Source organism: Lissotriton vulgaris, chromosome 2_1 (genome assembly GCF_964263255.1).
Source record: "Lissotriton vulgaris chromosome 2_1, aLisVul1.2, whole genome shotgun sequence".
Taxonomy (NCBI): Eukaryota; Metazoa; Chordata; class Amphibia; order Caudata; family Salamandridae; genus Lissotriton; species Lissotriton vulgaris.
The window spans coordinates 92,313,661-92,327,909 of NC_141687.1; the positions used below are offsets into that span (position 1 = coordinate 92,313,661).

At 45.3% G+C, this 14,249-nt stretch overlaps 1 protein-coding gene across 6 annotated transcripts in view; it reads right to left on the reverse strand.

Moving 5' to 3' along the window:
• CLUH (CLUH binding protein of NUMT mRNA) overlaps nucleotides 1–14,249 on the reverse strand; it is a 440,989-nt gene that overhangs the window by 262,064 nt on the left and 164,676 nt on the right. For all 6 annotated transcript variants that reach the window (XM_086954526.1, XM_086954524.1, XM_086954527.1 and 3 more), the window contains exons 5-6: nucleotides 13,866–13,993; nucleotides 12,571–12,725 (exon numbers count right to left, since the gene is read on the reverse strand). In XM_086954526.1, coding sequence (XP_086810652.1) covers nucleotides 12,571–12,725; nucleotides 13,866–13,993 — 283 coding nt within the window. The remainder of the gene's footprint in view (nucleotides 1–12,570; nucleotides 12,726–13,865; nucleotides 13,994–14,249) is intronic.

Consider the following 14,249-nt stretch of genomic DNA (forward strand, 5'->3'; position numbering starts at 1 on the left):
CATTGCAATTAGTATTTTTCAACCATTGAAAATTCCTATCCCCAACTAACCCCCACCCTTCCTCCCTCCCCATCACCCCACCCCCAGGTGTGTCACTTAAGTGCTGGCTGCTGAGTGTTATCAGGCTTGTGTGTCTAGCGCCACTGCTAACCGTGAGGCTGCAGAGCAAGATGGGCGCAGAGCTAGCTATACTTTAGACCATGGCTACCACCGGGTCACCTACAGATACGTCGACCACATCTTCTTGGGGGAGATTGGAGTGCTACAACAAGCGTTTCCCACGCTCTCACCCTTTCCAGTGCCTTTTCACTCCCCGTGCGATTCGCTATTTGTAACCTAATCACTCCCTCACATTCTGGCCATTTTAGGAATCCTGCTTTCCACTTAGCGATGCTAGGCCCATGTTTCGCCTTCCAGTGAGTGGTGATGTTTCTCTTGGCCAGGAGCAGACCCTGCAGATGGAAAATGCTACTTACTAGTATGCATCTGTTCTTGGCATGTAGAGCTGCAGAGTCCTACACTTAGCAATAGATCGCCACCTGGAGTTGGGCTCGGATGATTGCAAGTTGTTGTCTTCTTGGAAGAAGTCTTTGTAGTCACAAGATAGGTGACTCCTCCCTTGGACAATACTGCGCATGGTCATCGACTCCAACCTCAGATTGTTTTTCGCCATGATGGGAAATGATGGATTTAGTAGAAGTAAAGAGAAAGGATGTTCATGCGTGTGGATCTAATTAAGATGAGTACTGGAACGGATACAAGTCCCGGGAGGGCGTGTAGGACTCTGCAGCTCTACATGCCAAGAACAGATGCATACTGGTAAGTAGCATTTTCCGTTCGAGGCATATGAGCTGCAGATCCTACACTTAGCAACGATTGTGCAGCAGTGTCTCCCCTAGCGGTGGTTGCTTGTATCCGTTGCAGCATACTGAAAAAGTGTTTTAAGGACAGCTTGACCCACTGCAGCTTGCTGCTTGGCTTGCACATCAACACAGTAGTGTTTAGTGAAGGTGTGTATTGTAGACCATGTTGCTGCCTTGCATATGTCCTCCAAGTGGTATGTTTCCTAAGAAAGTTATAGAGGCTCCTAGTTTGCGAGTGGAGTGTGCTCTAGGAGGAACTGTTAGTGTATGTTTAGCTTTATGATAGCATATTTGAATACACTTTACAATCCATCTGGCAATTCCCCCTTTAGAGATGGGATTGCCTTTGTGTGGGGGAGAGAAAGATACAAATAGTTGTTTTGTCTTTCTGAAGGATTTAGTCCTGTCAGTGTAATATAGTAGAGCTCTTCTAACATCTAAGGTGTGTAAAGCCCTTTCTGCAACAGAGTCCGGTTTTTGAAAAAACACTGGTAACTCTACTGATTGGTTTAGGTGAAAAGGAGTAATCACTTTTGGCAGGAATTTAGGATTGGGTCCAAGAACCACTTTGTTAGGATGTATTTGAAAAAATGGTTCTTCTATTGTGAATGTTTGTATTTCACTGACTCTTCTAAGGTGATAGCAACAAGGAAGGCAGTTTTCCATGTTAGAAATTGCAGTTCACACTTATGTAAAGGCTCAAAAGGGGGGCCCATGAGTCTTGTAAGGACCACATTTAGGTTCCATACTGGTGCAGGTGGTTACCTAGGTGGGATTATTAATTTTAATCCTTCCATAAATGCTTTTATTGCAGGTACTCTAAAAAGAGATAGATGTTGTCTATTTTGTAAATAGGCTGCAATTTCTGCTAGAAGAATAAGCCAAATTGGACCTTTGTAGGTGTAGAAGGTAGCAAATGATATTTTGGATGGAAACATCCAATGGATCAATATGATTGTTGTTACAGTATATTGCAAATCTTTTCCACTTAGCAGCATAATATGCTCTGGTAGTGGGTCTTCTAGCTTCTTTAATGATATTCATCCAGTCTGGTGGTAAGTTTAAGTAACCAAACTCTAGGACTTCAGGAGCCAGATCGCCAAATTCAGTTGGCTTGGTTCTGGGTGCCTTATTTCTCCATGGTTCTGAGTTGGCAGGGATGGCGTGAGCCGTAATTTCTGATGTGGAACCAGTGATAGATCCAGTAGCGTGGTGAACCACGGCTGGCGTGCCCATGTGGGGGCCACTAGTAATAGTTTGAGAGACTGTTGTCTGAGCTTGCGTACTACTAGTGGAATGAGTGGGAGAGGCGGAAAATCGTACGCAAATCTGCCTGACCAGTTCATCCATATTGCATTCCCGTCCGACCGTGGGTGTGGGAACCTGGCGGCGAAGGTTGGGCATTGTCCATTTTCGTGGGTGGCAAACAGGTCTATCTGTGGTTGCCCCCACATTTGGAAGAATGGTTGTAGAACATGTGGGTGTATCTCCCATTCGTGAATCTGTTGTGACTGATGACTCAACAGATCTGCTATCTGATTGTGAATTCCTCGAAGGTGTTCTACTGTCAGATGTATGTATTGAGGAATGGCCCATCTCCAAATGTTCTGTGCAAGCTGGGACAGTTGCAGAGAGTGTGTCACCCCCTGTTTTTGTATATAATACATGGCTTTCATATTGTCCGTCCGGACTAGGACAGCTTTGTTTTGTATTTGTACTTGAAAAGTTTTGAGTGCTAGGAAAATTGCTAGCAACTCTAGATGGTTGATGTGGAACTGTTTCTGTTGATTGTTCCACTGGCCTTGTGTGGTATAATGCAAGAGATGGGATCCCCATCCTGTGAGGGATGCATCTGTCGTAAGCACTATCTGTGGAACAGGATCTAGGAACGGCCGTCCCTTTGTCAAGTTTTTGGTGTTCCACGATTGCAGAGAGCGATATGTACGGCTGTCTACCAACACCAGGTCTGTGAGCTGACCTGGAGCCTGATTTCATTGTTGTGCTAGACATTCTTGTAGTGGGCGCATTTGCAGTCTTGCGTGATGAACTATAAAGATGCAAGACGCCATCATGCCTATTAGTTTCATAAAGACTCTGGCTTGGAGAGAGTGCTGGCATTGAAAAAGGGAGACTAAGTTCTGAATACTTTGAATCCAGGCTAGACTGGGATACGCTAGATCTGTAGATGTGTCTATGGTAGCTCCTAGATATTGATGAACGTGCGAAGGCTCTAGGTGCGACTTGGTGTAGTTTATTGTAAATCCTAAGTCGTGCAATGTTTGAATAGTTTGTTTTGTGTGTTGTACACACTGGTTGAACGATCTTGCTTTTATGAGCCAGTCGTCGAGGTAAGGGAAGACATGGATTTGTTGTCTTCTGAGATGTGCTGCTACTACTGCTAAGCACTTTGTAAACACTCGTGGTGCTGTTGTGACCCCGAATGGAAGGACTTTGAACTGATAGTGTTGTCCTTGTATGACAAACCTTAGATACTTCCAGTGTGCAGGATGTATAGGAATGTGAAAGTAGGCGGCCTTTAGATCTAGTGTGGACAGAAAATCTCCCTGCTGTAGCAATGGGAGTACTTGTTATAAAGTGAGCATGTGAAAATGATCCGATTGTATGTAGTGGTTGAGGGGCCTGAGGTCGAGAATTGGTCTTAATGTCCCGTCCTTTTTGGGAATTAGGAAGTACAGGGAGTAAACTCCTGTTCCTTGTTCCTCTAGAGGAACTACTTGAATAGCATATTTTTGTAGAAGTGCTAGAACTTCCTGTTGAAGCAGAGTTATATGGTCTGTGGACATTGGATGCTGCCTGGGTGGTATGTTTGGGGAGGTTGCTGTGAGTTCTAGGCAGTAACCATGTTGGATAATTTGTCTTACCCACCTGTCTGCTGTGATGGAGTTCCAGACAGGTAGGAACTGTGAAAGTCTGACCCCCACAGGAGTGGAATGCTGTAGGGGAGGCAGAGAGAAGTCACTGTTTGGGAGTGGAAGAGGAGCGATTGTTGTTATTACCTCTGCCTCTTCCCTTGTTGTTGTTGCCTCTGTATCCTCCTCTAAAGTATCCTTTATTAGAGGAGGTTTGCGTGTTTGCTTTGAAAGATGATGTGGTCTCTGTACCGGTTTGCTTTGCGCCTCCTCTATAGAAGGAGCGACGAAAAGAACCTTTATTTTGGGTGGATTGTAACGCACCCATAGACTTAGCTGTGTCTGTGTCCTTTTTCATTTTCTCTAGTGTGTTGTCTACCTCCGGCCCAAACAACTGGTTTTGATTGAAGGGCTGGTTCAGGATGGTAGTTGGTACCTCTGGTTTAAAACCTGAAATGCGTAACCATGCATGACGTGTGAGAATCACACTAGTATTGACTGCTCTGGATTCTGTGTCAGCTACATCTAGTGTGCATTTAATTGAGGCATTAGATATTAGTTTGCCTTCTTGTAAGAGCTCTGCTGCCTGTTCTTTGTGTTGATCAGGGAGATGTTCCATTAACTTTTCTAGTTGGTCGTAGTGAACCCTGTCGCAGTGGGAAAGTAAGGCTTGTGTGTTTGCTATGCGCCATATGTTTGCTGCTTGTGCAGCAATCCTTTTTCCCGACGCATCAATCATTTTTGATTCCTTGTCAGGCGGGGGCGTGTCACCAGAAGTTTGGGAGTTTGCTCTTTTACGTGCATTTGACACTACCAAAGAGTCTAGTGGCATATGTCCCTTAATATAGACCGGATCGCTGGTGCTGGTCTATACTTCTTTCCTACTCAGGGATTTAGCACTCTACATCTTACTGGATCTTTAAAAATGTCCGGAGCATGTTTAATAACCCCTTTGATCATAGGTAATATTTGAGTAGACCTTTGTGACTGCTCAAAAGTGTCTAGTAAGAAATCCTCCTCAATGGCATCAGAGTGCATTGACACCCCATGGTAAAGGGCAGCTCTGTTTAATAAATGATTAAACCCAATACTATCTTCTGTAGGGGAAGGTTCTGTTGGGTAGTACTGAGGCTCCTCAGGGATGTCTGGTGTAAAACCATATGCCTCGTCCTCCTAGGGATATTGTGGGTTAACATCCTCATCCAAAGGGTATGTTACGTTATTGACCCCACCTAAATCATACTCTTCGTCAGTGTGGTGTGATGATGCAGGAGATTGAACTGGAGAAGTTATAGGTTCAATGTAAGGATTAGGAGAGGAAGAAGGTGAAGGAGAGGAAGGGTGCATTGGAGAAGTTGCACAGTCCTTTTTGGCAGGAACCACAAGTGGAAGTGGTGTGTCTACTGGTCTTTTATTATATGGAATTGCTTCTGGTCTTTTCTTATATGGAATTGCTTCCACATGTCCAGTTTTTGGATTAATATAGACCTTTTTCTGTTTAGGATCTGGTTTAAACAGTTCTTCTTGTTCCATAATCTTCTTTGGCGTCGATTTTTCGGTGCCAAAAGAGGTTGATTAGTGTTCTTTGCCTAGAAGGTTGTTTGAGTCCCGTGGCAATTTTTTCGGTGCCGAGGGTATTTTAGGCTTGTCTGTATCATGCCTTGGAGATTTTGGTACCGATATTGTAGATTTTGGCGTAGAGACAGGTTTTGTCGGGGCCTGCAGCGCCGGAATCTAACTTCCCTTCTTTATTTTTGGAACCGGAGGGTTTCGGAGTCGAAGCTTTCGGGTCCGGTACGGTTCTTGGCTTCGGCACCGATGTGTCTTTTGGTTCAGGTGCCGAAGGGTCTTTGTCTTTGGGCACCGAAGGGCGTTTTAGCTTCTGTGTCGAAGAATCCTTCGGTGTCGAAGGATGTTTCGGTGCCAATGGAGGAGGTGGAATTGACACGATGTTTTTTCGGCACCGAGGCACCGGAAGGCGTAGTCTTTTTCCTTGGAGCCGAGCCCGAAGGCGGGCATCGGAGGGTAAATTTCGGTCTCGACTGGGCCTTATGGGCGGAGTGCCGACCGTTGCCTTTGTCTTGGGTGTATGTTGTACGGGGGCAGTGGTACTCACAGGTTGTCGAGATGGAATCGAATCATCCGAGTCCTCTGCTCCCGATATGATCTGGAGATCAGGCGAGTCTTCCTCGGCGACGAGTGGAGCCTCGTCTTCGGAGATATCTTCGATTGGATCTTCGTCCTCGGAGACGTCCTCTTCGACAATCTCCTCCTCAAAGATGGCCTCCGGTGCTGGCGCTGATCTCCTCATTTCGTGTCTACGGGCCCTCCGATCCCGAATAATTTTCTTCGATCGGAAGGAGGCACAGGCTGCGCAGGTCGACGCGTCGTGTTCTGGCTAGAGACAGAGGTTGCAGACCTCGTAATGGTCGCTATGAGGGAATTTTGCTCGACATACCGAGCATCTCTAGAATGGTGTGGCTGGTGATGTCGAAAAGTCTATTCGATGTCGAAATAAGTTTATCTAAAGTTTCTCGCTTCGAAAATGCAGAAAAAGTCTTTCCCAGCCGGAGCGGAAAACTTTCATCCGAACCCAGTGGCGGAAAAAACAATCTGAGGATGGAGTCGATGACCATGCGCAGTATTGTCCAAGGGAGGAGTCACCTATCTCGTGACTACAAAGACTTCTTCTAAGAAGACAACAACCTGCAATCATTCAAGCCCAACACCAGGTGGTGATCTATTGCTAAGTGTAGGATCTGCAGCTCAAATGCCTCGAACATATCCTTCCAATAACTGTCAAGGAACGAGCAGTCTCATAACGTGTTTAAAACCTGCGCTTTCTGCATGACATCGCGGGCAGGATGCTGGTTGGGCCGGGAAATATATGTGTAGTTTTGCAGGGGTAAGATATGCTCTGTGTAAAATATGGGAGTGTACTAATTGAAAACTTGCATTCCTTGCTCTCATAAGCATCTTTGTCCACTGAGGTCATGGGTTAAATTGCTTCAGTATAAGCCTTCTCTAACACTAAGTAAATAAGGCACCCGCAGTGAGGAGTATTTCTTAAGGAATCCCAATGGGATTAGATTTGAGCCTGGGGTTTTACCTCATGGCATGTTTTTAATTGCTTGCACTACCTCTGATCGTGGGTCACCCAGTCAACACTAGAGAGAGCCGGGAGCGGCTGATCATCAGGTATTAGATGATCAATATCCATCTGTGGAGGAATATGCTGAGCATGCAAATGTATGTTGTATAAGGCGGAGGCTTCTGAAATTATTACACTAACAACATCACCTAATTGTTGCAATCCCTTTTTGCGGGAACCATCTTTGACTCCATTTCCCTGCTGGCCAACCGATATAATAATTTCCATATCTTGTCCTGCCATTCATACACACTATGCTTTGAGAAAAATCAGTCAGCAAGACCTCGCTGAAGATGGCGCAAACTAGTTCTAAACATTCAAATTTTACCTCCGTCTACATGTTGGAGACTATTTTCCACAGGTTCTATTTCTCTTTCCAGGGTCTCAAGTTCTCTCTCCCGGGCCACAGCTTTGGATATTTCCCACAGGGTAGTAGTACCAACCCAATGCGGAGTTAAAAAATACTCTACAATCTCATCCTTGAGTAATTCAGCCAAATGCTCTTCCTTAAGGGATCAGGCATTCAAGCGCTAGATATCCCTTGGTTCCTCGTTTGTACTGTAAATACCGTTTCAATTGGGGAGTGGTGGGAAAGCCTTCTTGGGGAGAATACAAACCTGTTTCAGGCCAATGGAGTAGGGAGCAGGGACAATATGCAGTCTTTAGGCGAAGCAGAGAGATGCTGAGCAGAGTATTATGTGCAATGCCTCAGCTAGCCGCTTCACCAGTGCCATGTATTGACCAGCCACTTGAAGGCACTCACTTGGTGAAGTTAGATTCTCCACCGATAAGTACGATACAAGGGAGGAAATGTATTAACATTTCAGAAATGAAGGATAGTGTGTGATCAGCTAAGGCTAGAGAGAAACACTAATCAAGGACCATAGGTGTTCATTCATTGTAAAACTGACCCTTAAGACTTTGCCCATGGTGTAGGTCTGCGTCGCCGTAAAGGAGAAAGAGTTCAATGAGCAAGACCGCTACCCCTGAAGCCCAAGCAAACTGCAAGTGGAAAATCCTCAATTTTCCTGCGGTGGCCAGAAAATCACATATGGCACCTAAAAGGTAGTTCTCCTGCAGAAGGAGGGCATCAGGAATAAGCTTTTTGACACATTACATCACTGCCCCACACATGAGCTTATCGTTTTATCCATTTACGTTCCAGGAGAGAAAGCGGTACTGTCCTCGATTCACATTGGATGTCCTAAAGTCTTACTGATCATGCTGGATTCGACTGGCCTATAATTGGTGCACCCTGTGTGGTACTGTAAATTTGGACCCTGCTGTTCCACAGATATCGAGGTCCAACACTTGTGTTATAAAACACCGTCATACCATGACAAATTTGGTATCTACGAACCGGTAATGATTAGGACATCATCCCTATGCATTTGCGTCATGATTAAATGATGCTAACACCCTCAAATCTTGATTTACGTCTCGAACCCGCAGACTCCATTTTGTAAACGGCATCCATCTTATGACTTGCCCTCATATAGTCAATTGATTAAAACCGAGTTTGATCTGAAAGGACACGTCCACCGTAGCTGACTTCCCCATGACCTGGCCGAGCTGACTCCACTGCCTCCAGCCAAGCCTGTTTGGGCAGCTCCTCGCCCAGTGGCCGAGCCAGATATCATCAAGGCACAACATGTCATAAACCCTTCACTACATACAGACCCTGTTTTCCATACACACACACCTGTCCATGATTCTTGTTTATGACCCGTTTTATGATGGGAGGGTGCTCGACCTTATTGGCATTTCATCGAAATCTGATGGGAGTTCTGGATCTGGCGGGGTAATCCATCACCAACTGGACATCTGAAATATGTGCTGACCAGCATGACTTCGTTCTTTGTATTATTGTGGAAATATTTGTATTGCCATATCGTAAACTTAAGAATTCTTGCCTGCAGCTGTTATTTATGTACATAAGGAGAAGCCTGGTTCTGTAAAAACGAACAGTCTCCTGAGAACTTACGGCCCGTGCTGTCGTACTTCTAGGACACATGTTACTTGGTTGCAGCCAATAAAACTCGATCTCTGACTTCATCTAGAAGACTCTGTGTTTCTGTAAGTCCAGAACAGGGAGAACCTAGAGGTCTTCGGGTGTGGTCCCCTGGCACCACCGGGTCTCTAAAAACCCGGCACCTCACCTGCTGGGATCTCCCTACATCATCGTGTGATTGTGCAGAGACAAAGTCCTGCCTTGAGTCCATTACATTCCTGCACATAACACCCCAAATTCTTTTTTTTTTTTTTGGTAATCCTCATATATCACAAATGGAACTCTTGATGGGAAAGTGGCTCCTCCATGCACTGCTGGCCATTCTGTATCGACCCTTGTTGATTTCGACCAGATACAAGTTGGTTTGCCCGTACCCTCAAGTAGCCACTACCTTCCCCTCCAAACTCCTTTTTTTTTTCGCCGATCTGTGGGCGCCCCATACTATTTAGGAGAACGGGGAACCAGCAGGGCTCCAGACAAATCATTGGAAAACCAATCAGAGACAATCAGAGACAAAGTCCTGCCTTGAGTCCATTACATTCCTGCACATAACACCCCAAATTCTTAACTGTAATGCAGTATAGCTGTAAATGTGCAAGAAGCTACTGTATTTTTGTCTGTAGACATGCCAAATAGACACAAACCAAATAAAATAACATTTACCAACGCTTAAACCGCCCTACTCCCCTCACCCTTTACTTCCACCTAGAAGCATCTGTCTCCCAAAAAGAAACCCTTTTAAAATCTTAAGACTAGAAGAAGGCTTGTGTAGAGATGAGTTTCTATGCTGAAATCCTCACCATTCTACAACTTTGATTTTGCATCTGACCACTGACTCCATACAGTTCAGTGGACATAAAGATTGCTGTGAAAATCAGCAGGGTGAAGTGGGCAAAACAACCACATGAGTTTGTGTCCCCAAGTAAGAGCCCAATTTAGTCTTAAGTTTGTATCACTATGGTGACATAGTGAAGGGATCTATAGAGACCTCGCTGGATCTTCAGGATCCTGCTCCACCGATTCACTTTCTCTTTGTCGTCATTGCGGTGGGGCAAATCTCGGTCTGTTGTACTCCATGCTCAGCATGCCCTGTTCCTCCCAGGTCGCGTTTTTTCCCCGACCACCTGGGAGGAAAGTCCAAAATATGTCATTGGGCCCATCAGGATTTTTTGTACCATGACCTATTCCCAAGGTGCAACTGTGGGTCTTTCCCTGGAAGAGGAAGCAGAGCTTGGTGAGGATAATTAGTACATACTCCAGTGGAAGTGCTCTGAGCTTTTGACTAACTGCCAGTAAGAAGTCTTTCTGCTGCTGCACTAAGTCTATGAATATCAACATTTTCTGGTGGTTGAAAATTACAGCATCTCTGTTGCACCTCTCCCTCAAAATGACACCTCTCCCTCAAAATGACATGTCTGTCCTGGTAATTTAAAAAGTGGGCAATAAAGACCATGGTAGGAAGCCAGAGGTGGCCTGGGCACCAGGGCTCTGTGTGCCCGCTCAATTATGAAACAAGAAAAGGACTTGTAAGCAGGAATCCAGGTACTAAGCATATTCTTAAGAAAGCATCCTATTGATTAGTCTTCTATAACTTCCATTTTCCATTATAAGAATAAGGATTCTCCCCAGCCCCAGCTCTGGGTCTACCTCACCACCTGTGGCACACCCTCCTCTCTGGAGCTTTTTGGATATCTATCAATGCGGTCATTCTATCATTGCCTTTAACCATATTTGCCTTCGCAAGGGCCACAGGAGGACTGCACTTCTCTTAAGAGGCAGCCTTAAGAGAGCAAGAAGGCCCCCATGAATGACATGAAGAAATGCTCAAGTGGCAGTGCTATACCACACCCCATCATCGATGGGTGAGGCTCACATGTGCCAAGCCACTCAGCTGGGCTCCAAACATGGATGGGAGGCAGTGACTCCCCAAGTCACGGAGTGGTATGCAGCAAGAGGTGTCCCGGTATCTTTTGGGGCAGGGGAGCAATGCAATGTAAAATGCAATCCTATTTTCTACTCCTAATCTCACCGGCTGCCCCACCACCAGTTACACCGACCAAGTGAATGAGTATTTCTTACAGCCCAGTCTGGTTCTCCCGTCAGTCTCTGAAATGAGCCTCTGAAATGGGCTGGTCGATGAAGCCCTCCAACCCCAGGAGTAGTGCAAAACGATTCTCTCAGCACTCAACGAGGGGGGTGATGGTCGAACCAAAACAAGTGCCCATTTCACCCAATCCCCTTTTCCAGGCACCACCATTGACTTTGCAGCTCCAGACACCATCCATAACTCCTGCTTCTCACTACATCAACTCAACCTCATCTTCCAAGGTGACACTGCCTCAGGAGCTGGTGGGCCGAGGGGTGGGTGCAATTGAGTCACCCACTTCACTGCATGTCATCACAGGCTCTGGTCAAGTGGGCATCTCAGACTCCACCCGCAGCCAGGTTAAAGGGCTGTGGGTTGCCAGCCATGCACGCAGGTCTCCACGCAGCCGCCACCGCCCCCACTGTTATTAGGACGTTTGAGGGGCACCAAACAGACGCAGCATAGCCTCTCTCCCTGCAGCATGGCAATGTTCCACAGGCCCGTGTTAACAATGGCCGTAGCAGCCCAGCGCACCTCTAGAAACGGCTAGCCTCATCAATCGGGATGCCTGCAATCATGTGATCAGGCAGGCTGTTCACTGGCTGGTTTGGGAAGCGTCCCAGGGCTGTTCTGCAGACAGGCACCTGGCCCACCAATTCATCCACCACTGCTCTTGCCCTCTGAGCCGTGTAAGAATGGCCATTCAAAGCAAGGATGCCATCAGGATGCCGATAGATGGTGTGGAAAACTGCAGGGACGTGAAATTAAGTGTCCGCCTACTTGGCTTTAAAGACAACCTCGTCAATTCTCTTCTTCTTGGATTCAAGCACATAATATGACATACCAACACCTTCAGCTAAACCTCATGCTATGAACATTCTTTAAAAAGAGCAGTCTCTTATATTATAACAGGAAAATGAAGTAACGTTGAAGGTGCTGTTCAACTTGACTTTGACCATGGGCATGGCCTACCTTTCCACATTTGTGTTTTTTAATCAGACCAGAGATGTTACTCTGGAAAGATTAGCCACCCACTTTGTTAGAAGGAGCAACTAGTGAAGAGAGTGTCTTCTTTCAGAGATGTATCGGGACAGGTACAGAGATCTAGGTCTCTCTTTACTGGAAATACACAAAGCATTGTCACACCCTCAATTTCTGCAGTACTTGTCTGCAGAGATTTGAGGCAGCAGGCAAAAAAGACCCCAAAAATACATATGAAAGCCGGGGTGCAGATTTTGACAGGTACATATCACATTATCTTAAAAAAACACATACCCTCATAATCTTCAGGTAACAGAAGAGTAGGAAATGACAAAAAATAAAGAAAATCATTTGACATCTAAAAGCACAGCGGAGAGAGTAGGGGCACATACTCGCTGTTGAAAATTCAAACAATGGCAGTGAGCTGTGGGAACAGGCTACAAAAGGGCACGTGATAAATCTAACGAAGGCCATTTGCTGGGGCAGGAAGCACATGTTTAATAGGAGTTATATGAACAATGAAAGTGCTCTGGAGGACATTAACTCACAGTGGTAATTTAAGTAATGACAGTGTGCTGGGTTCAACCTTACTGAAATCAAAGACTTACTGGTTTAGGTAGAATCCTCTTGTGGATGCTGTGATGCTCACGTGCCGGTCCTCCATTGTTATCACATACAAATACATGAGATCTCCATGCATCTTGCGATTGCCAGGTGGGGGATTCCAGCCACTCATGGTTAATACTTTGAGGCACTGCAATGGCTAAAAATATGCACCAGAATGTGAAGCCAGTATCTGTCTCCTATCCTAACAAATCTTTAGCCAATATCAACCACAACAAAGCAAAAACACAGACAGATGAAATGGGGGAAAAGCTATCGAAATTGAAGACCTTTTGAAGAGCATTTATCTTACATGACTTTTCTGGCTCCAGTGCCCTTAGTTCATAGGCTTGTACTTGTTACCAGCTATTTAGAACCCAGATTTGTCCTATGAGGGGAAGGAAACTGATGTTGGCAGTGAAATAGATCGTGGGTAATAAACCTGCCCCAGATAAGAAGCTGGTGTAGGGGAGGAGGGGATGAAAAGACAGGGTGAGGGAGAAAGAAAGAGGGTAATATCAGTTATTAGTGCTCAGAGGCAATTCAACTGCCCAAGTTAGATGTATTGAAGGCTATGCACAAACATCTCAGAGGTGCATGGACTCGTCACCAGCACCTTCTGTGACTCTATTGATACCTAGTCCCTTAGCTTCCATGCAAGTCTCACCCTTCCATCAGAATATGTAAAGTGCTCTGGAAATACCAATATGGTTCTAACCTAGAATGGGATGTTAGAAACAGAAGGAAACAAATGAATTTCCGTGACTATGGATAATACCTTTTTTTACTCTTTCATCCAGCTCCTCTACTCCAAATAAATATCAGCAAACACTTACCATTCGTTCAGAGTATTAAAAAACACAAGTGTAGAACATGTGGTTTTACAACAGCTATACATATATTCACCACCTTTCCAATGTATATGGGATTTGATTGGTTGGCTAACACATAATACAATTTAATTAGCTGCTAAACAAGAAAATGATAAGTGTTTTGTAACACTCCACAAAATCCTTCATAATATGCAAAGTACTCAAAACCAGAATGCTGCCAGGGGTTAATTGTGTACACACTCAAATCAAGTATGTCCAGGTAAAGTAAAGGTAGGTGCCTTCATACTGGCTTGAACCTCTGGCTCTCGCCAACTACAAATTCATGTGCAAATAACTGGGTGTACTTTACAAGCAAATTAAATGATTTACCAAATAAGACCTTGGTAAGGTTCGGATAAAGTCAATCAATAGCTTATTTGAGTAGGTCATTCGGCCTCTGAAGTTCCACACAGTCTGCTGATGCTCACCTTGCAGTCCCGGTTCTGTGGCTGGAGCGGGCAGAGGGGTAGCTCTTTACTGCCAGGCAGGATGTGCTCAGGAGGGGTGCAATCGATCTGCTCCAGTTCGATGCCTTTCTTCTTACGCTTAACACCATCTTCAGAAACAAAGTGGAGAATCTGTTAAAACAAATGATTGCAGTAGGCATGCCCCAGCGTTACTCGTTCAGCCCTCCTTTTCCTCTCTTTTACTGCGTTGTAAAGTAGCAGTGATACCAAGAGTCATCTGAACTCAAAGCGAGGAGAAATGCACAACTTCAATATGTCCAGAATCAAAGTTCCCAACCCTTCTGATCTACAGAAGACGCCATGAGAATTTGGTCTAGGAGTTTACCTAATCCGAACTAATTTTCA